Below are 23510 nucleotides of genomic sequence, written 5' to 3' on the forward strand. Positions count from 1 at the left end.
GACTTGCCGAGGAACAGCTTCTGTCACTGAACTCGAAACCCAGTTGCCCCATCTCCCTGCCGAGGCTCACTGTGTCCTTGCTAGGCTTCTGATGATGTGAGACTTACCCGGGTCTTATATAATCCCAAGCATGGCCCATTTTGGAATAGCTTGCTTCTCAGCTATTTTGAGACGGCTGCTATGGTGACATCATCTATTTTTTTTTTCTGATGTGATTAAAGAGAATGTCAGCTGGCATCGGAGGTGTTGGGAACAGGAACCTGGCACTTTCATCGCAGGGTCATGATGCTAAGCTTCTGAAACACCCAGCTCTGAGCTTTCAGCTTGGCTCTCCAGATGTGCTCACCCAGTCATGGTGGGGCATATGCCATTGTGAGCCTTTGGATAGAGGTGAGGGACCTCTGATTCCAATTATGGTTTTTTAAATTTAAATTTTAAATTTTTATATTAATTACAGCTTATTCATTTTGTATCCCAGCTGTAGCCCCCTTCCTCATTCCCTCCCAATCCCACCCTCCCCTCTCTCATCTCTTCACATGCCCCTCTCCAAGTCCACTGATAGGGGAGGTCCTCCCCGCCTTCCATCTGACCCTAGCCTATCAGGTCTCATCAGGACTGGCTGCATTGTCTTCTTCTGTGACCTGGGAAGGCTGCCCCCTCCTCAGGGGGAGATGATCGAAGAGCTTGCCACTGAGTTCATGTCAGAGACAGCCCCCATTCCCATTACTAAGGAACTCACTTGGACACTGAGCTGCCATGGGCTACATCTGAGCAGGGGTTCTAGGTTATCTCCATGCATGGTCCTTGGTTGGAGTATCAGTCTCAGAAAAGACCCCTGGGCCTAGATTTTTTGGTTCTGTTGGTCTCCTTGTAGAGCTCTTGTCCCCTCCAGGTCTTTCTATCTCCCCCTTCTTTCATAAGATTCCAACTACGATTTTTATTTTGTGCTCTGTAAGCTAAAGTAGGTAGATTCTCTTTCCCTCTTTTCTCTGTCACTTGCTGGGTTCTCAGCCCCTGCAGGAGATGGATATTTCCAGAGAGCCTGATGAGTGTTAGGTTTTGTTTTAGGGTCTGCTCGTACAGTAGTAAGCAATGTGCTTTCAAGGAACCAACCAACCAGAGAGTAAACGACAGAAAACAGATTCCTATGATGTGATGAAAGGGCTTAGAAAGACAGTCTGAGCCAGTGGCATCCATTTAGCTGGGGGATGTGGACCTTTACAGGCAAGCCTGGGCCTAGGACCATGGCTCCGGATCAGAAAGCTTACGGTACAAGCCTGAGGACCGAATTCAGATCCCCAGGGCTCACATGAAAAGCTGAGTGTGTGGAAAGTAAGTGGAGTAACAGCCAGCATCAGCCAGTAGCTCCATGCACACACAGGCTCGCGTGTGCTTAGCACATACTGGCAAGTGTGCATATAGCACACGCATACTCAAAGGCAAGACTGAGTATTGATTGACGCTATTTCCGTTTCGGGACCAGCTAACGCAGTGAGTGGACAACATGGTGTCATCTAGGGAAGTGGCCAGAAGACATCCGTGAGAAGCAGAGGTTGAGGGGGTGAAGACGGATCTGTGGCCTCCACACTGTTAGTTCATCTCTAAGATTCATTCGTTTTCCGTTTATGTGTGTGAGCGTTTGTGTGGATGTGTGCTTCTGCACCATGCGGGCACAGGGCCGGTGGAGGCCAGAAGAGGGAGACCCGTCTCTCTCCCCGGAACTGGAGTGACAGATGATTGTGAGCCACTGTGCACAATTTAGGAGCTGAAGGCAGGTCCTCTGCAAGATCAGCCAGTGCTGTTTACCTCCAAGTCATCTCTACAGCCCTGTAAACAATCTCTGTTGCTTTCAGACATACAGACAGATACAAAGTAAACAGGCCATTAAACATGTTTTCTTAGGAATAGCGTCAAAAAAATTTAGAAATCCCAAGATTTTTTTTTTCTGGTTCTGTATTTCTCTCCATTTTTTTTCTTTTTTTCTCATCCTACCTGAGCAGTTTAGAATGTAGTATTAATCTGCTTGGAATCAATAAATTAATTTGATTTTCTGACTAGAAAAAGTTTTTAAGAAAATCTCTATGTATGTATATGAGACGTACATGCTTCGGAAGGTGTGTGCAGTTTGTGTGTGTGTGGGTGGGTGGGGGGGTGTGAGGCCAGAGGTCATTGTTATGTGTCTTCCTTCAGCATTCTCTACCTTAGCTTTTAAGGCAGGGTCTCTCACTGAACCTGGAACTCATCAGTTCAGCTAGGCGGGCCGGCCAGTGAGCTCAAGGGATTCATCTTTCCCTGCTCCTCTGCTTAGTATTGGGGTGCCAGATGTTCATCCAAGTCAGCTTTCACGTGGGTTTTGGGGATCTGAACTTAGACTCTGATGCTTGCAGCAGGCACTTTACCCACTGAGATATCTCCCCCAATCTACACCCCCCAAAAAAAAAACTTAATAAAGAGCATACTTGTTTATTCAAAAAGCCAAAAGAGAAAAATGAGGCAAGGGGCCAGAAAACAGCAGAGAAGCAAGTCTCAAGTTTGGGTGGCTCCCTCGGGGAGCAAAGGACCATACTCTGGCTTCCAAGCTTGCAGCTGGGCTCCGGGGGCCTGGAAGGGGGTGATTCTTGCGTCTTTTGGCTTGCTTCACTGCTGACGTTACAGATCATCTGAGGTGCTGTGTGATCAATAGTTAGGACTATTTTTAGCTGGAGGTATTTTTAATCATTTCATATCCTCCTGGATAGGTTCATAAATCAGTAATGCAAAATAGAATTTAAAGAACTCATTTGAATCTTCCTTTGGGGAAGGGAAGGGTTCTGCGATTTTTGAGAGTAGAACAGGAGACCATTTTAGATCCCACGGTACCTCAGTAGGAGGTTTCTGTGGTTTAGTCATTGGCTTGTGCCCAGAGACTGTCTGGAAAGGAACAAAGGAAGCTGAAGGGGTTTTTCTGTGGGTTGGGATGCTCAGCTGGAGCTCTGGTTGTACATTTGCACTTCATTAAGAATTTCTTAGGTCTCTGTTATCTGCTGGACTCTTGTGGACTACACACAGTGACCCTGATGGTTTACCTTGCTGGTCGACTTGGCGGGATTTAGAATCACCGTGGTAACGAATCCCAGGGCACATCTGAGAGGGCTTATCTCACTTAGGGTAGCTGAGTGGAAAGATCCATCTGAAATGTGGGCAGCAGTGTTCTGTGGGTTGGAGTCCCAGACTAAATAAAAAAGGAAAAAATGAACCGAGTACTGGCATGCATCCCTCTCTCCTTCCTAACGGTGGGTACCATGGACCAACAGCTTCAAGCTCTTGACCTCCAAGGAACGGCACCCTCCAGGACTGTGAGCCAAAATATTGTTTCCACTGTTAAGATGCTTCTGTGATGCCCTTTGCCATAGCAAGGCCAGCAACTAACATGCTCCCCCAACTCAACGATTTTATGATGGAATGAGTAAGTCCCACAACCCATCTCCTATGACGTGTGCCCTGACAGGGTCCTGTGGGAGTACACAGCCCTCCATCACTACACTTGGGGGAGTACAGGTAGAAGTGTTTCCTCCAGGGAGAGCCTGGGGTTAGAAAGAGCACTAAGACAGGGGCCTAGGGAGAGGCTCTGGCTGAGAGAACAGCATAAGCAAGAGTTACCATAAGGCACAGGTAAGACTCTGGCTGAGTGCTGGAATGCAGGAAGCCGCACAGATAAGCAATGGTCTTTGCTAGCCAGCTGCAAGAGGTGACAGGGGCCGTACATTGTCCCTCCTTAATAAGGTGTATGCTTCGAGCTCGTGTATGTATATGTGTGAGTGTGTGGTGTTTTGTCTGTGTGTGCATGTGTGTATGAAAGCCGGATGTCAGCCTTGGTTCCTCAGTGCAGTCCCTCACCGATGTTGAGCTCACCATGTGGGTTAGGATGTAGGATGGCAGGACCGTGATGCCTACAGATCCACTCGTCTCTGTCTCCACCTCTCCTGTGCTGGGATTTGAAGCCAGAGCCCCCACACCTAGCTGTTTTCACTCACGGAGCCATCTCCTCATCACCTCTGTCACTTCCTAAATTCACTGCTCGTTGTGCTGATCACATGACAGTGCCTTTTGATTTCCCCCCTCCCCCCAAGGTTAGCTGCCTTTAACTCATCTCAGAAGAAGTAACCCGGGGCCCTCTGTCTCTGAAAATGTAAACATAACGGGTAGATGAGATGTCTCAGCAAGGTATCTGTTACCAGGCCCAAAGGCCTAAGTTTGAACCCCACAATCCACGTGGTAGGAGGAGAGACCTCACTTCTGTGAGTTGTGCTCTGACCTCCACATACGCACTGTGGTGTGTGCATGCGTGCTTGTGAGAGTGCTCTCCCGTGCACGCGGGCACGCGCGCGCGCGCACACACACACACACACACACGATAAATACATAAATGTAATAATAAATAAAAGTAACAGTGTTCAGTTTGCAGAGTTTATGGCTGTCCTATAAAGCAGTGAACGGGTGAGTAAGCAAATACTTTATTGTCACTAAGGTTCTGGCTGTATAGAAAGGGCTTTCCCCTGTGCCTCTCTTGGCTGTGTTGATTTCCAAGGCCTCTGAGTCCTGGGCCTGGATCACAGTCCCTGGGCTGCATATCAGTCTGCGTAGTAATGAGAATCAGTGTCAATTTATTACACTGTAACTGGCATTTTCCCCCGTTAAGGTCAATGTTACTTTTACTAGGCATATTTCCCCTAAAATTTTGGATTTAATAATATTTTACTTTTTTTTTAAATATGAGAAAAGTCAAAGATGGGACAAAAAGTGACTTAGGAGCAGTTAAAGGGATGTTTTTTTTCTCCCAGCACCCTGACTGAGATTGGCCCTTATCTTTGTACCTGGCCTCTGAGAGCCTCTCGCAGTGTTGTGACTCAGCAAGGCAAAACCCTAAATTAAAACCATGAAGGAGTTTCACTGTTCCTCAGGTTTGCGTCACGTTATTTTCCCTCTTAGCCATAAGCCTTGTCATTGGGTGTTTCAGGATCTACGACTGTAATGTCTGCCCAAGCCACCACAGGAAACATTTCAACCACAGATTTTGTGAAGAATAGTTATCCCCCCCGCAAACAATTTAGTAAGAAGAGGGACACTGTTTTGAAAGTTTCACAAATACTGTTTACTTTCAAATTTTATTCATTATTATTGCATGTGTGGAGGAGTGTCGATGTGGTGTGGGGGTCAAAGGGCAAGTTTTGGGAGCTCTCCTTTCTTTTTTGTCAGTTCTGGAGACCAAACTCTTTGCAGGCTCATGCTTCAAACCGTCTTCCCCACCAAGCCTTTTTACCCGCCTTGCGAATACGTTTAATATCTAGCTTCACCAAGTACAGCTAGGCTTTACTAGCTCTGCGTTCAGTTTGGTTAAAAAAAAAATTATTTTGGTTAAAATACATGAAAGGAGTCTGGGATCACACAGAGTCCCGGTGGGGCGGCTGAGGGGTATCTGGATCTCCTTTGCAGAGAACAGCAGATGACATTACGCCAAAACTCCGCAACAAACCGGAAGTTTCCAAAAGAGTAACTCCGCCGTGGAATCTGAAGCCAGATCACGGCCGTGCTGCTCTCTTACACTGGGATCCACGTTTCTGTCAGGTGCCTGGTGTTTTACGGTTTGGAGTATAATTACTAAAGAAGTTATAATTGCAGTGTGGTTGCCCCTCCCCCACCTTTTGCTATTTTGTTTGTGAGGCGGAGTCTTCTGTAGTCCAGGTTGATCTCACTAGGTAGCTGAGGATGACCTTAAACTCCTAATCCTCCTTCCTCCAGCTCCCGAAGGCTGGGCTTACATGCCAGCACCCCCATGCCCGCTTTTATGCGGTTCTGGGGCTTTGTGGATGCTGGCATAGCTCCACCAACTGAGCTATGGCTTCAGATCTAACCTTAATACTTCCTACCAATCCCTAGGAAAATAAAGTTGCGGTTCTCAGCGGTCTCTCCTCCCCTTTTTCACAAGTCTGGGTCTTCCTGTGACCTATGAGTGTCCCAGCTGCTCTGTCCTTGCACACATCCTGGCAGTGGCTCCAATCAGTCTGTCTGCCTCTGGTGTACCTGGTTTATGATTCTGAGGTGTCCCCGTGGCTTCTTCCTCAAGGCCTCCTTCTGGTGTCTCCATCTAAAGTGTTGGTATTGACTTTGCTTTCTGAAATATTGCCTCTCCCATCTCCGTCGCTCTGTCACCCTGTACCTCGTTTCAGTGCTGTTAACCTAATCCCTGACAGAGGCATTTACTTTTACGTTCCATGGTGACTTTCCATCAACTTCCAGCCCCAACCCTCCCGCCATTGCCGCAGCCCTCAGAACCGATGCATTGTAGGTGCTCATCAGAACGCAATGAGTGAATGACGTCACATATGTTTTGTCCTTGCAGAGAAGTTTGCACATTCAACCACTTCCTGGAAGCAGCTGCTGAGAAGGAGGTTCAAGGAAAAGCGAGGCTCCAGGACTTTATTGAGAACCTGTTGCAGCGGGTGGAATTGGCCGAGAAGCAGTTGGAGTACTATCAAAGCCAGCAGGCCTCTGCCTTCAGCCGTGACACGAGTGAGCACATGGTGAGTCCTCACCCAGCCAGCCAGCCGTCAGCCCTGAGGCCTCCCGAGTGCAGGGATGTAGACAAAGCTAAGGGAGCAGTGTGGCTCATAGGGGATTCCTAGGTTTAAAGTCTGAGGCCAGACTGTGCCTCTGTCTGGCCATGGTACTGGAGCTCCAGGAAGGAAGCTAAATCCGAGGTACCCACTGACCTGCTCTTCTTTGACCTCCATTCCAAGTTGAATTGGAAAATAACAAAGTTCCAGTGTTAGTTTTCAAGTAGACCTGAAAGGTACCCAGGTTTGAAGCTCTTCAAAGGAGAACCATCTCAAGAAAGCAAAATCCAGGCATACACATATGCACTCGACTTTCCTTACAAGGCAGGAAAATGCTCTTCAACAACACTCATTGTGAAACTTCCTTTGAGTGGATATTCAAAAACAATCCATGGCAGGTGATGGGTTTTGATATACTATTTCACACAGCGGGGGCTTAAGAAGTCTTCCGCCACCCTAGATGAAGCCTCTGCTGTGTTTAGTGGTCCCCTTAAGTGGCTTGATCAAGACTCCCTGGCCTCTGAAGGGCAGTAGGGTGCCTGATCACTCTCCAGGCAGGGTGAGTGGATGGTCAGGTCCGCCAGCTGTACACTCCAACCTTAGTAGAGATAGAGATAACATAGAAAATAAAACCAGGACTCCCAGCCCCACCCCAGGTCAGCAGTAGACTAAATAAGGAGGTAAATCTCTATGTGAGGGTTCAGCCCTGCTGGTACACCCTCTCTCTCTCTCTTTTTCAGGCAGGTGCATTCTGTGTAATATTCCCGAGGCCGAATCATAACTCACAAGCTGACTCCTCTCTTTCCTTCTAGAAAAATGCCAAGAATATTCTATACTAGCTAGTTCTAGTACGGTCTCTCTTGACTAGCAGTAGCTGGAGGGACACTCCGAGCCCTCTCAAGCCACCTTGTTGCATCATTCCCTTTCACAAGGAAGGGTTGTGCCCTGAGGTCATAGAGCACGGATGTGAGATGAACACTCTTGACTTGCTTCTTACTGAGCCTAGATGGTTTTGCCTTTGTGGATCTGTAACTCTTCTGGAAAATGAAGTGAGTGGGAACAGTGCTCTTGCAGCCTTTGGGGCCTGTAGAGTTATCAGCTCACCTGAGATGGTTCAGAGTCCCACACCATTAACCTTTTCAGTATGTAGGTGGCTAAGTCACCCCAAAGGCAGCCGTGTGTGACACCCTGCACTCTGCCAATGGTGTGTGACAAAGAGAAACAGTAGAGGGCAGGGAGGAAGCAAGGAAGCCTTAAGTGTTCCTTCCCTTTCTATTTCTGTGCTCATGTCCTTTGCTCAACTCATTTTTCCCAGCTTGAAAATTCAGTCTTTTGAGAGCTGTGGCCATAATTATCTCACATGTATTTAGTTTCATATTCAAGAGTTGAATAGCATCCCACCTCTTCTGGTCAGATACACTAATGCAAAATATATGTGGGTGCACAATGTATGTGTACCTACAGAGATCTATACACATGTAAACGTGCATGCTCACATACTATGCACACAAATGTAGATTTACACAAGGTACACAAACAGTTTACCTCACACAGGTTAGGAAAGTAAGTAGTTATGTTTGTCTCTTTTGTGGTTCAATCAAATGATCTGCCTTCGGCCAGCTGGCTCAACCCCAGGAAATGTTGGCTAAGCCAAGCAATATTAAGTGCAGTTGAAATTATAATGAGCAATTTAGAGATGAGAGCTGTGTGACTGGTGGGATCAGGCTGTAACGAGAGGAACGGCCTAACTGATGTAGATTGGAGCTCCCGCCTTGGAAATACACAGAGCAAGGAAGGGTTTAGGCACATGAATTGGTAGTTTATCCTATTTGCTTTGTATCTTCCTCAGCCCTTCTTTGAGTCAAGTTGGGCGGTCTGCAGACTCTATAACGAGAAGGTTCTCTCTCTCTCTCTCTCTCTCTCTCTCTCACTTTAGTCATAGGCATCCATCTGTAAAATGAGGAGCGATGTTTTTGTTATAATCAGAGAGCTATGTCTGTTCTATTGCACTCTGTGAATACGGAGGCAGAATAACTTGGATGCTTTTAGAAGGAAGAACTTTGCAATCAGATACTTGGCAGAGCTTAGTTCGGTTGCAGAGTGCCCATCTGACACAAGCTTCTGGAGTCACTTAGTGCCACACAGGACAAGCAGACATCCTGCCTGACCCTCCCATATCTCATCTTCCCTGCTAGCACCTCTGTGTCCTTCCTCCAGAGTCATTAGGAAACTTGCCACCGGCTCTGCTCTCACCTCTCAATGCAGGCTGCACACTGCAGACCCAGTTCTGCCTCACCACCCCCTCTTCTTCTCTTTCCCCTAGAAACACTCCAGAGAGAAGGATAGCCCTCGTATTGCTAAGTGGGCTGCCTCTTCCAGAACATGACTATTAGTGCTGTGTCCGCCTGTGCTGTGGAACGCTTTCCCTCCCTTCACCTTTTGTGCCTTTTCTGAAACAATGTCTGGCATTCAGCATCTTTCCCCAGATCCCCTTGAGCATTTTTGTTCTTTTGCACCTGGCTGATTTCTAAAAATATAGTATGCTTACTCAGATATTTTATTTTTGTGCTCTGAAAAATGCTGTCAAATTAGACACAAAGTGACCTAATAGCCCATCTGCCAGAAAATCATCCTCGGAACCACTCAGATGGAGGATTGTTAAAACAGCTTGGATAATCTTGTCTTAAGTACTGCATTCATTTCCTCCTGGCTGCTAATTGAGGACTAGCAGTAATTCACTTCACACTTACTTACTGAGGGCACAGTGCTTATGAGGTGCCTATGCCATGAGCAAAGGCAAGCAAGGTCCCTTTTCTCTTGTGTGGAGGGGACAGCCAGCAAATCAATAATGGCATTCTTTCATCACGGTAACTACTGCAAAGGCAGTGAAAGGTGACAAATGTTTCAGGGTAGGTAGCTGCTTGGGGCCCCTGAACGGAAAGACTCCCACACCTACCCTGTGACCTGGATAGCAGCTCTGCGGAAAGTTAGAAGCAGGGCGTTCTAGGCAAGGACAACATGGCATAAGTGTAAAAACACGGGCTGCATGGTTGAGGGGTAGGAGGCAAAGGCAGAGAGTTCCAGATTACAAGAGGAGTTTACACATATTCCTAGTGCACGGGGAAGCTGTGGAAGGCTTCTGGGTTGGAGGGGTGTCAGAATGAGAGATGGTTAGAGGCTATTATGATAGGAGGTGAGAGGTAGGGGCTGGGAGGAAGCAGCAGAGGAGGACAGAGGATAGCTGAGGACCGCACCTTGGAGTGGAGCTGAAGAGGCCTTTGGGTGCAGCTGGGGTCACACCGAGAGCATGTGAGGGACAGGGTATCAGGAAGGAACTGCTGGAGGGTCACACTGAGACGGGGAGGAACAGGGGCATCAGGAATGACCTGGAGGTCTTGGTCTGAACAGGAGGGTGGACGGGGCTGTTATTTCCGAAAAACTTAAAAACTGGTGAGTGACCAGTTCTTCCAGACATGTGGTATCTCAGAACACTATGCCTATAATTTAAAAACCTGTATGTCTAGGCTCCATTACCAGGGGTCCAGCCACCAGCACATCCAAAGTATTTCGGAAAAAAACCTTAATAAATATAGATTTGTTATCATCATCACCATCATTATTATTATTACTATTGTTATTAGCCCTGGATGGCCTAAATGCAGTATGTAGGCCAGTCCAGCTAGGAACTCACAGAAACCGACCTATCCACCGTGGTGGGATCGAAAGAATGCACCGCTCTTGCTATTATTTTTAAATATTTGTTTGTTCTTGTTTTTATGTGTGTGAGTGTGTGTGTGTGCATGGATAGATGTGCACCACATGTGTGGATTGGGTCCCCTGGAACTGGACACAGAGATGGTTGTTAGTCACCGGGTGGGTTCCAGGAACCACCAGGGTGTTCTGGAAGAGCAGTGAGTGCCCCTTCTTAAGACAATTATAATGTGATCACATCATTTCCCTGCTTTCATTTGCTCCCTCCGATTCCTCCCATGTCTTGCTGTCTCTCAAATTCATGGCTGCCTTTTCTTTAATGATGTGTATATACGTGTGTGTGTGTGTGTGTGTGTGTATGAATGTAAATGTATATATGGGCATAGCCTTATTGACGTTTCTAAGAGATACAGTCTCACAGCCAACTTCCTTTTTTTCCTGTCTCTTACAATACATATGAACATAGGTAGGTTTATATCTAAAATACATAGGTATTGTGTAGCGTACACACACAGTATGCTCAGCTTGTATACTGGCTGCTGTACCGCTGAATTCGGGACTGATCACTTGGTGTTAGACAGGTGATGTGCTCTTCCATCTCTCAGCATTCCCCAGTTGCCCGTAGTTCTTCGTCTAGGATTGAGGTTCTATGTTTTTTTCCCCCTTCCATGTTAGCCTGTCTATTTGCATCATAGTGGTTCAGGTCATGTTTAGGCAGCCATGTTGATGAGACTTAATGGGGATAGCCTTGCTGACTAGATACAGTCTAATGAAATTTCTAATAGATACAGTTTCACAGCCAACTTCCTTTTCCTCTGGCTCTTAGAATCTTTCTACCCCTCGCCTGCAGTGGTCCCAGCGGTCCCTTCTCTCCAGACCCATTACTATTATTATTACTATTATTAGCAGTATTAGTATTATTGTTTTCTTTGTTTTTTGTTTTTTTGAGACTGTTTCTCTGTGTAGCTCTGGCTGTCCTGGAACTCACTCTGTAGACCAGGCTGGTCTTGAACTCACAGAGATCTACTTGCCTCTGCTTTCTGAATGCTGGGATTAAAGGCATGCGCCACCACTGCCCAGCCAGCTCCATTATTTTGAAATAATGTTATAAGAGCTACTTGTGCATCCTTTACTCCTTATTAGGTATTGCAAACAACTTAATGATGATTTAGACTCACAGGTGTGCCCAGCCCATGGCCAGACTCCAGCTGAGAATCCCTGTGTACGTAGTAGCTGGAATTTTGTGTGGGGTGTGTGTGTGATTTTCATAACTTGAGTTTGCTAAGGTGAACTTTGCAGATGACAGCATCACGTTGCAACGTCAAAAGGTTGGATGCACCTTGTAGATATGTGAGAGGTGGGGGTGTGCGGGTCATGTTCAAACACTATAGCACCTTGTACAAGGGGCTTGTGTGTTCATGGCTCTTGGTGTCCTGAGGAGATTTGGAACCCACTGATACTAACCATGTCATAATCCCCCTGGTCCAAATTCCAAGTAGGCCTTTCTCTCACATTTTTTTAAACTAAATTTTTATTTTTATATTAATTGCAGTTTATTCACTTTGTATCCCAGCTGTAGCCCCCTCCTTCATTCCCTCCCAATCTCACTCTCCCTCCCTCATCTCCTCCCATATCCCTCCCCCAGTCCACTGATAGGGGAGGTCCTCCTCCCCTTCCCTCTGACCCTAGCCTATCAGGTCTCATCAGGACTGGCTACATTGTCTTCCTCTGTGGCCTAGCAAGGCTGCTACCCACTCTGCCCCCTCAGGAGGAGATGATCATGAGATCAGCCACTGATTTCATGTCAGAGACAGTTTTTGTTCCCGTTACTAGGGAACCCACTTGGATACTGAGCTGCCATGGGCTACATCTAAGCAGGGGATCTGGGTTATATCCATGAAGGGTCCTTGGTTGGAGTATCATCGCTCTCATTTTTTTTCATTGTTCTCTTTTTAAAATCTGCCTAAAGATGTGACATGACTTCATCCTAGTTAGAGCTGTTTCAGGGCAGTTGGGAGCCTAGGGCTGTCAGTACTCTGGGCTTCCCCATAGGTGGAATGATGACATCTGGATCACAATACTATAGTCATCAACTTACGCTCCCAATGAAGGCACTCTGAGCCCGGCCACAAAGTACAGGCAGATATTTTATTGCCTGAAATGGACATCATCTTGATGGTAGATGGCCTTAGGGATGTTTGTGGGGTTGGTCTTCATATGTTCTCATTTTAGAAATGATATATTTAGGAAATAACATTTGATGCTCATTTCCCCTTAGTTGGTACTTTGTAACTAGCTACAGCTGTATTAAATCAGCTGCAAACAGAGCCAGATCCTGAGAAATAATGACACATTGTGCCAGGTTTTAGAAACAGGGTTTCCCCCCCAAAAAAAACCCCTGATTTTTGAGAAGCTTTTTAATTTTTCCATTTTTTAATTTTTGGGAAGTTTTGATACATTCCCAAATTTCTTGGAAAACTGAGAACAGGTGTTCGGAGAGGCTCACTGAATAAGGCAATCTGGGACACTCTTGTTCTCTGATGTAATGGAGGGCTCCCTGCGTAATGCCATCAGCTGGTTACAGACCTCCTTAGTAAGAATTTGGTGCCTTCTTAAACACCGAATTTAGAGCTGTGTCCAGGAGCAGGACAGATGAGTCCGTGGGTAAAGTGCTTGCTGTGCAGTCATGAAGACCCGAGTTCAGGACCTCAGGACCAACATAAAGCGTGGAGCATGGCTGTGTGTGTGCAGTAATACCCCATTACTGCAGGGGTGGTGGTGAAGGAGGCAGACGGATCCTGAGGAGGACTTACTGGCCGCTAGCCTAACAGTAAGCTCCACGTTCAGAGAGAGACTCTGTCTTGAGACAGTAGGTAGAGGTTAAAAGAGGAATAAATACGGCCAATGTCCTTCTCTAGCTGCTGTGTGCACGTGCAAGCCCTCCCCCCAGACACACACACTGAGTAATCCGTTCACCCCCTCCCTTGACCCCACACGTACCTATACATGAGTCCCATCTAGCCTTCCGGTGAACTGACGTTTTTCTCCTGTTTGTTTCCCATCAGCTCACAGACATCTCATTGAATAGGAAGCCCAGATGCCTGTACGTATGTCTTTTTTTATACTTGGACCATTGGGTAATGTTTACGTTGTATGTTTTCCTGTTGCATTTGATAAGCTTTCGACACGGGGATTTTTTTTTAAAGGCTTCTGTGAACCTGCATGCTGCTGCCGCTTTTAAATAGGTAGCAGCTGCTCAGTGGGTGGCATTGCTGGATTGATGGTCTCAGGGTATTAATTATCTACTATAACTTTTTCTTACTAATATATGATATTTATATAGATACACATATATATTACACATATATGTGATATATAGTATTATTATTACTCTAGATGCAGTATTTATATGCCACATAGTTTAAAATATGTACACAACGCTTTTTGCTGAGTCTCCTGGTGAGCTCCTGAAGAGTTAAGAGGTGTGAGTTCCATCCTACAGGGTTAGTAATATCTCCCTGGGATTTAGCATCGCACAGTTGCAGGAGCTGTCACGGATTGCGATACGAGTACCTGTGGCAGGGGCGTGGTCACCGCGGTGGGCAGGAATGGCTAGTTATTTTTCTCTCAGGTATAAAGAAGCCTCTCTCTGTATGTTCCTCTCCCGGACCCCTCTAGAAGCCGAGGGCACCCGCATTCTGTATGTAACCACCCGGAGCTGAGGGCCCATTGCCATCTGAAGGGGAGGAGCTATCTGAAGAAAGCCAAGGATGAAAGAGGAGCTGGGCTGCTGCCTGCCAAGGTCATTCACGAACAGACGGAGTCTCCGAGAGAATCCTTCAGACCAGCTAAGAAAGTGGAGCACCTGGGCCTGAGCCGTAAAGGCAACTTCAGGCCTAAAATGGCTAAAAAGAAGCCTCCCGCCATCGTGAACATCATCTAGAGCGTGGGTGGCTCCCAATAGCGTCTAGAGCGTGGGTGGCTCAGAGATCACCACGGGGCTTGCGGAATGGGGCTCCAGGGGCCCGACAGTGTTGTCCTTTTGAACATGTCGCCATAGGAAGTCTTAGCAGGAGAGCAAGGAACACAACACTTAGGGACACACTGATTAACAAGAATTTAACACAGGGGATCTCAGTGAACCAAGATTTTATTTCAACCTCCTTTTAGGTGCAAGCGAGGCAAATTACAAAACAAACAACAAACGAAAAATAATAAAGTAAAAGTTGAAACACTCATTTTATAGCTCTGGTAAACACGGACCTGTAACTTGTAGAATAATTGGCCCTGTCTTTCACCATCCTGGCACCTGGCATTCTACATAGTGGCCATTAGTACTTGGGCCACACAGGATGCCAGGCTTTGGTGTTCACTGCTCTCTCTGAATTATGAGGCGAGGAATGTGACTGTGAAGTTCTTCTACTTAAAAATTATTATTATTTATTATTATTATTATTGATGTTTTGAGACAGGGTCTTGCTATGCTATGTAGCCCTGGCTGGCTTGGAACTTGTTATATTCACCAGGCTAGCTTTGAACTTACAGTAATCCTCCTGCCTCTGCCTCCTGAGTTCTGGGAGTACAGGTGTGTGCTACCACACCCACCTGGGAGTCTAAATTTCTTGTGGAGAGCAGTGAAATAAAAGGTTTTCATCGTTGTGTGTTTGTGTGTAGACTCCCTCTGATACATTTGAAAGTCTCTATGATAAAGGCTCCTGTTACCCCTGAGGATTCCGGTGAATTCTTTAATGAATCCGGTGACTTTAATCCCCAGGTGGCTTTCGGGATCTGTTCAGTTAGACCTCAGATCTCACGTTGCCAAGTGGCTTTTGGGTTTGTCTGATTCCCACGTGGGGTCCTTCAGAGCATATTTATTCAGATCCGGGTGCACCCCGCCTGCCTCCTTTGGCTAAGCACGCTGCACACTCAGAGCTGTCTACCAGCCTCTGGACAGCTGCTAAAACCCTTGGGGTCAGCAGCATCACGAATGTGGTGCCCAAGTGCTTCGTGTGCCAGAGGAGGGCACCTCCGGTATCCCAGGAGCGTCCTGGAGGAGGGCACATCCAGTATCCCAGGAGCGTCCTGGCCAAGCTGCAGGGACGGCCAGCTTTCTGCTGCCACCTGCTTCTCCGGAAGTGCCCCCAGCTCGCTGTCTGTTAAGCGTGGGCGTGCCCTTCCCCTTGCTGTCTCCCCTTTCTGCCAGGAAGCTCACTTCACCTCCTGTTGCTTCTGTGACTGGTGGACATGGTCCTCCCTGTCAGCCACACAACTGGCGTGTTCGTTGTACAGTACACTCTACTGTAATTTCAGAAAGCAGGGATGCATGTAGGGCCTGGCCTCTGACACGCTCCTCCCCAAATGCCATCGTGCCCATAAAAGAACTTTCCAGAACCTCCTGTTTCCAAATTCTCCGCTAGAAGGAATTTTCATGTTTTTCCTCAGTTTGAGCATTACCATCAGGTCTGTAGAGTGTCCATATGCTGACATCCTTTCTAAAACAGGAATATTGTTGTCCATAAGTATATACATATATAATACATACACTATAAATATATATGTCAAGTATATGAATAGTTTATTTTTAAATACTCATGGAGAAAGTGCGCATTTGTGGTGGGTGGCTTTAAAACTATATAGCTTTGTTTCTGTAAATCTAATTCCTTTACTTTAAGAATTAAGACTTTAACCTATTTAACACTAGTAGAATTATTGTTATTGCAACAAGTATCTGAATATTACAGTAAAACGGATAAAAAAGCAGTTACTTAGGATGCCAATAAATTGAAAAGGAGAAATCATTTTCAGAGATTTGAACCTGTCCTCGTGGAAAGGTTGATGTTTGAGTCGTCAGTGACTTCTGGCTTACGGGGGACAGAGCTTCCTTGTGGTGTGTGGGCAGATTCCAGGTGGGGTAAAGAACACGGCTGTGGATATCACTGTTCAGGCTGGCATTGTGAAACCTGTAGTGTTCTTATTCATTTGGATAAGAAATGTCCCCCATAGTTATTTCTCATTGATGCTTTTGTCATGGTCGCACTTTGGCTTTTTGTGAACTGAAAAAGTGACTCGCTGGAAAAGTGCTGCATGCTCCCTGTCCTACAGTGTGTGTGAATGACAACAGCTTGTTTTTGAAGATAGCATAGCCTGATCTGTTCCCCATCTTATTTAAAGTAAGTCATTTTGGGTGTTTCTTTAACATGCCTAGAGGGAATGACAGCCCTCTTCGACAGTGGTATACATTCACCTTTGGAAAGCACCATAATGTTGTATCTACCCCTATATACATTACACAAGACAAATAGTTTTGAGATTGACTTACTAGACTTAAAAATTCTTCTGAGTGTCAACTGGATTCTGACCCCCATTGAAGGAAATGCATTAAGTACAGCAGACGTGCTAGAGACATATCAGCTATTTAAGTATGGGAGCTGGCTCGTAGGAGAGATCATTCACCCACACCATGGCCAAGGTCCATTTATGTGTTATCTTCAGATTTTTTTTCCTTGTCCCCTGAGACAATCAACCTTAGATTTGAGGCAGTGGGCTTTTAAAATAAATCACCAAAGTTTCTGGGAAACTATAATCAAGGCTTAACTGACGTATAAATTGAATTTTATTATCTATTTTGTAAGGAGAAAAGATCTTCATTTGAACTGTCCCTCCCCCTCAACCCCCAGACTAAGAAAAGATTCCTGTCTGTAAGTGTGGCTTGCTTGGAGGCTGTATTCCAGTATTCCATAGGGCCAGTCAACTGTATAGACATTAGAATATTTCTGTTCCCAGAATGAAAAAAAAAGTTTTTAGATTATGAAATATTATGATAATAAAGCTATATTTCTGACTAACATGTTGGTCTCTTTCCTCTAGGTCAAGTGTTTTGGGAAAGTCATGTTTATTGATCCACTAACAATGAACAAAACACTGCTTCACAAATACACACTGTTCAACGTGTATAAAATCAGTGTGACCTTACACACCTCTCAGCCTTCAGGAAAATTAGCTTACTTACGTTCATGCTCTCCAATTCCTATACCCAAGTATTCTTTTTAACGTATGTTCCCACCAAGGGAGGCTCATTAAAAGCCCTCTCAGCATCTTCTCTGTCTTCCTCTATGACGATGAATAATTCTTCCGACACCTTAGTTTTAGACTTGTCGACTCTTAGCGACAAACCATAAGTAGGTCTCATCGTGCATTCCAGCCTGTGTCTGCTGCACATCCTTGCCACCGTAGGCCCAGAGAGTACTTAGGGCAGGTTGCAGAGAGAGAGGAAACACTCAGCCACTGGTCTTCTAGGAAGCATGGAATTATGAAAGCTCAGTGATTGTCCCCCCTTTCTTTTTGAGTCTGTTAGAGCTATTGGTGAGATGACCTTGCTCTGTTCTCAATACTGAACTATTGTTAGGTTAATGGGTTTACCATGTTACAGTTTTTTTTTTTTTTTTTTTTTTTGAGAACTAACATGATATTCATGATTATCCTCTGGTATTTGAAATGTCTTAGTGTTTTGAATTTCAGGGATGTACAATCCTGAACACAAGGCTTGGAGAGATTTCAAATATTGGCTGATGGTCAACGTTAAACATTGTATACTCATAGAGGACTCACTACCTCAACATGATGATCATCAGTTTATTCTGCCATGTTTTGTCTCATTTGCAAACATTAAGGAAAAAAGGAAAGGGATGAGAGTACAAGAGAGATGACAAAGGATGGCTAAAGGCAAGAGAGGGGCGAAAGTGAGTAGCAAAGAGTCGCAGGGGAGGTGAAGTGATCTGAGCGTGTTATATGCACATAAGGAAACAAAAGAATAGAACCAGTCACTTGGGTGGGCATAAAGTCTGTAATCCTAGTACTCAGAACGTAGAGGCAGGAGGATCAACAATTCAGGGCCATCCTCATCCACATAGCAAGTTCAGGGACAACCTAAGGGATACATGAGAGAATGTGTGAAAGGAGGAAAGAAAGAATGAAGGAAGGAAGAGAAGATGGAAGGAGAGAAGGAAGGAAAAAACATTGTATAATTAACATATACTAATAAAAAATGAAAGAGAAACACAGATGCTTCTACTACTAAACTTCCACAGAGAATGCGATGAACTTCACACAACTCACAACAAATCCCAAACTCACACTGAGGCCTTTAAAAATGATAAACTTTTAAAATAAAGGTGGCAGAAACCTTGGTGACTTCGGGATGGGGTCCATTAGCTAGGACATTACACCATGCCCCACAAGAGAAAACACTGACCAAACTTACTTTTTCAAAACACAGAACTTCACCAATGAATTGCTGAGAAAGTGAAACAGATAGATACAGGGGGGTGGACAATTTTTTTCATTGGGTTTCTTTTCCTGGCATTAATGTAGCAGTAGACTTTTACAATCTCTCTCTTATGTCAACAAAATCAACACATCGGAGGCACTACTGACCCCATTTTGCTATAATGCACGGGCAGCTGTTTCCCAGGATAGAAAAGACTATTCGGGAGAAGAACTTAATCTGTGGGCAGGTTGGATTCTGCCACCCTGATGAATTTTGCATATGTCATGGCAGGTGCCTGGAATGGTACATGAGGACTGTTTTTAGGATGAGAGGGGATATGATGGCTGCCTTCAAGTATCCAAAGCTTCACGTGGAGGGCTACCTGCTTTGTGGCTGCAGAAGACATTGCTTGAGTCAGTGAAAGAAGATTATAAAGAATCTGAAATCAGACCATTAAGCAATGGAAATGTCTTAAGTCCAACGTGGAAAAGGTTACATTAGGGACACGTGAGCTCCCTGAGTGAGCAGTTCTTTATGGTAGTTGAGATTTTGCGGTGGCATTAAACCAGACATTTCTGAAGTGGTCCTGGGCTTCTGTGATAATATGTACAGATGCCACATTGATGTAAATGTTGGCCACATAAAGCAAGCATAAAGGTGATGTGACAAATTGATTTGGGAGATTTCACTTTACTGCTGTGGGCTTTGTTAAGTTTTCTGCAGCACATGTCTGTACTTGCCCTTCCAGAGTCCTTGGGAGACAAGTAGGAATAATGGACACACATTGGGCTTCCATTAGAGGGGGGGGAATGGTGGCTGGGGAAGTAAGAGGCGTGAGCTTGGCACGTTTGCTTCAGCACGATGTGTGTCTCGCTTGGCTGAGTGTGGATTTGATGTTTTCAGAGAAGGTTCATTTTTGTTACAACATGGCTCCTGAAGGCAAGCCAAAAGCTTCATCTGGTGCTCCTCTGAATCAACAGCAACCCTTTCCAGCACTGAGGAGAACTTGGCCATGTTTTACCTAGTGAGACACGACGTGTGGCATGTCAGGCTCCTATGTGGCGCCATCCCTCAGTCTCTTCTACGTCGTACTGGCTGTGCATCAACATTTGTCTTTGTTATGAAAATAGTTACAAAGGTGACTTACCATGAAAGTAAAAGCGGGACTTTACACGGTTTGCAGAAGTTTCTAAGGGCCCAGGAGTAGGAGCCAGATGGTATCAGTTTGAATTTTTCCCAGTTCTTATTTCCGGCTTTGAGCCTTTTCACTGTTAAAAGTGGAGATGATCATATAGTAATGCAGTTGTTGATCCCACAAAGATTCTGTGTCCTAAAATTCAGCTTAGCATTGATAATCAATTAATGCCTCTGGGGTTGGGAAGGTGGGCCAGACAAAGCATGAGGTCTTGACTTTGGAAATACCTTACCCATGTAGGAAGCTGTTCATGGTAGCAAATATCCTACAATCCCAGCATTGGTAAGTTAGGACAGAGGTGCAGCTAGCCAGCCAGTCTAGCCAATTGCTGAGCTCTGGAGTCAGTGAGAGACCTTGTCTCAAAAAACCAAACTAAACCAACAAACAAATAAACCCTTCAAAACATGAGACTGATATAGCAAGACATTCAGGGTTGGCCACTGGTCACCAAGGGCACATGCACGAACTTTTACATCCCTAGGGGCCTACTTCTCCCAGGTTTCCTACTGCCTAAGTTTCTAGGTCTTCCCAAAATAATATTACCATGTGAGGACTAAGCACTCAAATCCTGAATCCATAGGGGACATTATATATTTAAGCCATAGTATTCTACCCCTAGCCTTCAAAAGCTGATGCCCATCCCATAATAGAAAATGCATTTAATCCAAATTCTAGACGCTACCAAATTTCTTCTGATACTTATATTTAAATTTTACAAGATAAAAAAAATTGGATACCTCTAGTATATTGTGGTACACAGTGTCCAAACTGAGGCATAGAAAAGAGATGGGCATTGTCTGAGTCAGTGCTCTGTTACAGTGAAGCGACATGACCAAGGCAACCACAATAAAAGGAAGCATTTAATCAGGGGCTTACTTACAGTTTCAGAGGCTTAGTTCATCATCATGATGGCAGGGAACATGGTGGCATGAATGGCAGGCATAGGGCTGGAAAAGTAGCTGAGAGCTACATCCTGATCCATAGGTAGATAGGCAGCAGGCAGAGGGATTGAGCCTGGCATGGCTTTTGTAATCTCAGAGCCAACCCACAGTCATACACTTTCTTCAAGAAGGCCACGATTCTTAATCCTTCTAATCCTTTCAAACAGTTCCACTCCCTAGTGACTAATCATTCAAACATATGAGCCTATGGAAACCATTCTTAGCCAAACCACCGTAGAACCAAAGACTGAAGTCTACCGAGATTACCATTAAATCCTACAATTCTGTGTTCAACATCCATAATAAGTGATGTTCTGACATAAGTACCTACACGTTTGGGTAGTTCCTTTCCTATGGTCTTAACATCTGCAGTCCACTTGGCCATTTTCTTGGGCCGGCTTGACTTGTAGCTTATAGCTATTATTGGTGGATATTCTACATTTCTAGGATCTCTATCATCCTAAGGTTACATTACAGCTTAGGCCCCACTCTCACGGCTTTATTCATTACACTCTGAGGGCCTCTCTTTAGAGAACCATGCCCCTTATACCAATTCTCAAAAACTTGAGAAGCCTCAGTCACTTCGCAGCTCCTGCATTCTGTGTTTCCACAAAACACGTACCTCATGGATGAGGCCATAGCAGGGAGCATGGCAGGCAGGCAAGCGTGACAAGCATCTGACTAGAAAAGTAGCTGAGAGCTATGTTCTGATCCACAGATGGGCAGGCAGCAGAGTTGGGCCCGACACGGACTTTTAAAACTTCAAGGATACCCCCTTCCCAGTGACACACTTTCTCCAACAAGACCATACCTCCTAATCCTTGTTGACAATCCAGTGGACAGAGCTTGGTCTGTCCATTACATGTTCACCTTTGGTTGCAGTGCTCTGTGAATACCTGGGTGGCAGAAGCTGGAAAATACTTTCCTGTGAGTCCCTTTTCAAATAGAGTATCTCCGTGGATCTCTCCTCTCAGGAAAAAGTCTTTCACGTGACTTTGCTATTTCATACTTTTGACCCAGTGGTGGGTGTGGTCTGACCAATTTCATTTTGTCCCAGTACAAAGAGTTTGGCTTCTCTTTAACGGCACTGACCACTTTATTGACCACAATTTTTAATTTGTTCATTTTTTTTCTGGCCAGGGAGGAAAATTTTCAGATCCTTCTGCTATGCTTTTTGCTTTTAATTTTCACTATAAACTTCATTAACATCAACCAGTGATGATGATGGCATCATATCAGAATTATTAGTGTCTCTTAAAATTTCTGCTGCCAAATCAATTAGTCCATTTTCTTAAAAAAAATTAAGACATGGTCAAAACACAAACAATTCTTTGTCAAAATGTAACATGAATGTCTTTTAGTCTAATTCCCAACAGAGTCCTGTTCCCATCTGAACCCTCATGGATTGCCCATAACTGTCAGCTTTTTGATCAACATTCTAGTCTTAATCCAGTCTTCTGAGATCCCACTAGAATTGTTCATTAAGCTCTGTCTGAGTATGCTAAGATTTCTCTAGCTCGTGTTTTCAAACTGTTCCAAATTCTCCCCACAAACCAATTCAAAGAGTCTAGGAACCATGTGTTCAGCTTTAGTCACAGCAATAACCCTACTTTTGGTACCAATTTTGTATATTGGCTACTTCTTTCATCGCTGTGACCAAAATGCTAACATAATAAGTTAAGGAAGGAGGAAGGGTTCACTCTGCCTCCCAGTTTCAGAAATTCTAAATTATTGTGGTTGGGGAGGGCATGAGAGAGTAGAGCAATTCACACTTTGCTGGACAAGATGCAGAAAACCAGACAGGAAGGAGCCACGGATCATATACTACCAAGAAACTGCCCCCCAGTAACCTACTTCCTCATGCTCGGTCCCACCTTCTAAGTCCCCAGAACTTGAAATAGTACTGCCATCTGGAGATCATGCATTTAAGTCATCTGTCTATGAGAGACTCGACGTATTCATTTACATAACTGGAAATACAGTCCTCTGAGAAATTCTGCATTCGAAAACAACTTTCTCTCTTTTTCCTAAGCACAACCAATCAGGTTGTGTTGTTGTTGCTGATGCTGCTGTGGATGAACTCAAGGGTTTTGTCTACGCCCGGCAAGCTCTCTGTTCCTGAACTTCCCAGTTCATGGTGCCTTTAAAGTCTTTGTCTGTTTATGCCACACTGGTCGTTTTACTTCTGTTGCATTTTTTCTTCTCTCTCTGTTTTTAGTAATATTATCCAAAGTCACCTCTTATCTAGCTTTTTATTTTCGATGAAATGCTGATAATCGCCTACAAGAATCATGGAGGCTTTCAAATGCTTTTCCTGGCAGTGGAAATGGCTGAGAGTACACATCTCAGACCTCAAATAGGAGGCCGAGAGAGACTGGCTGGGAATGGCACACGGCGTCGTTCGAAACTCCGAAGTGCTTCCAGTGACACACCTCCTCCAACAAGGCCCACCAATCAGGTACCTTAAGTACAAGAGCCTGTGGGGACCATCCCCATTAAATAACAACAACAACAACATGCTTTTTGATTGATAACTCAAACACACAACCAGCCCAGTTTTCATTTTGATTTCACCTCTGAATTTTATTCCCTGGATCACCTTCAGTTTTAGGCAAACCTCTTACTCCTTCCTGAACTGCAGGCCCCGACACAGGACAAATGGTTGCATCCCCACCTCTCTCCCCCCCAGTGGATTTAAAGTTGACTTAACAGAAGTGCTCTGAAACTGAAATTTAGTATAAGCCAAACCCAAAGAGAACCAAATGCAAGGAAAGATGTGAGGTAGAGAGTTCCTGTGTACTGAA

General features: G+C 45.1%; 1 protein-coding gene across 1 annotated transcript in view; it reads left to right on the forward strand.

The window, feature by feature from the left end:
* Znf365 (zinc finger protein 365) overlaps positions 1-17749 on the forward strand; it is a 26717-nt gene extending 8968 nt beyond the window's left edge. The window contains exons 3-5 of the mRNA XM_021635246.2: positions 6380-6560; positions 13370-13407; positions 13983-17749. Of these exons, the coding sequence (XP_021490921.1) occupies positions 6380-6560; positions 13370-13407; positions 13983-14247 (484 nt within the window). The 3' untranslated portion in view covers positions 14248-17749. The remainder of the gene's footprint in view (positions 1-6379; positions 6561-13369; positions 13408-13982) is intronic.
* Positions 17750-23510: the final 5761 nt, after the last annotated feature.

This window comes from Meriones unguiculatus, chromosome 16 (genome assembly GCF_030254825.1).
Source record: "Meriones unguiculatus strain TT.TT164.6M chromosome 16, Bangor_MerUng_6.1, whole genome shotgun sequence".
NCBI lineage: Eukaryota > Metazoa > Chordata > Mammalia > Rodentia > Muridae > Meriones > Meriones unguiculatus.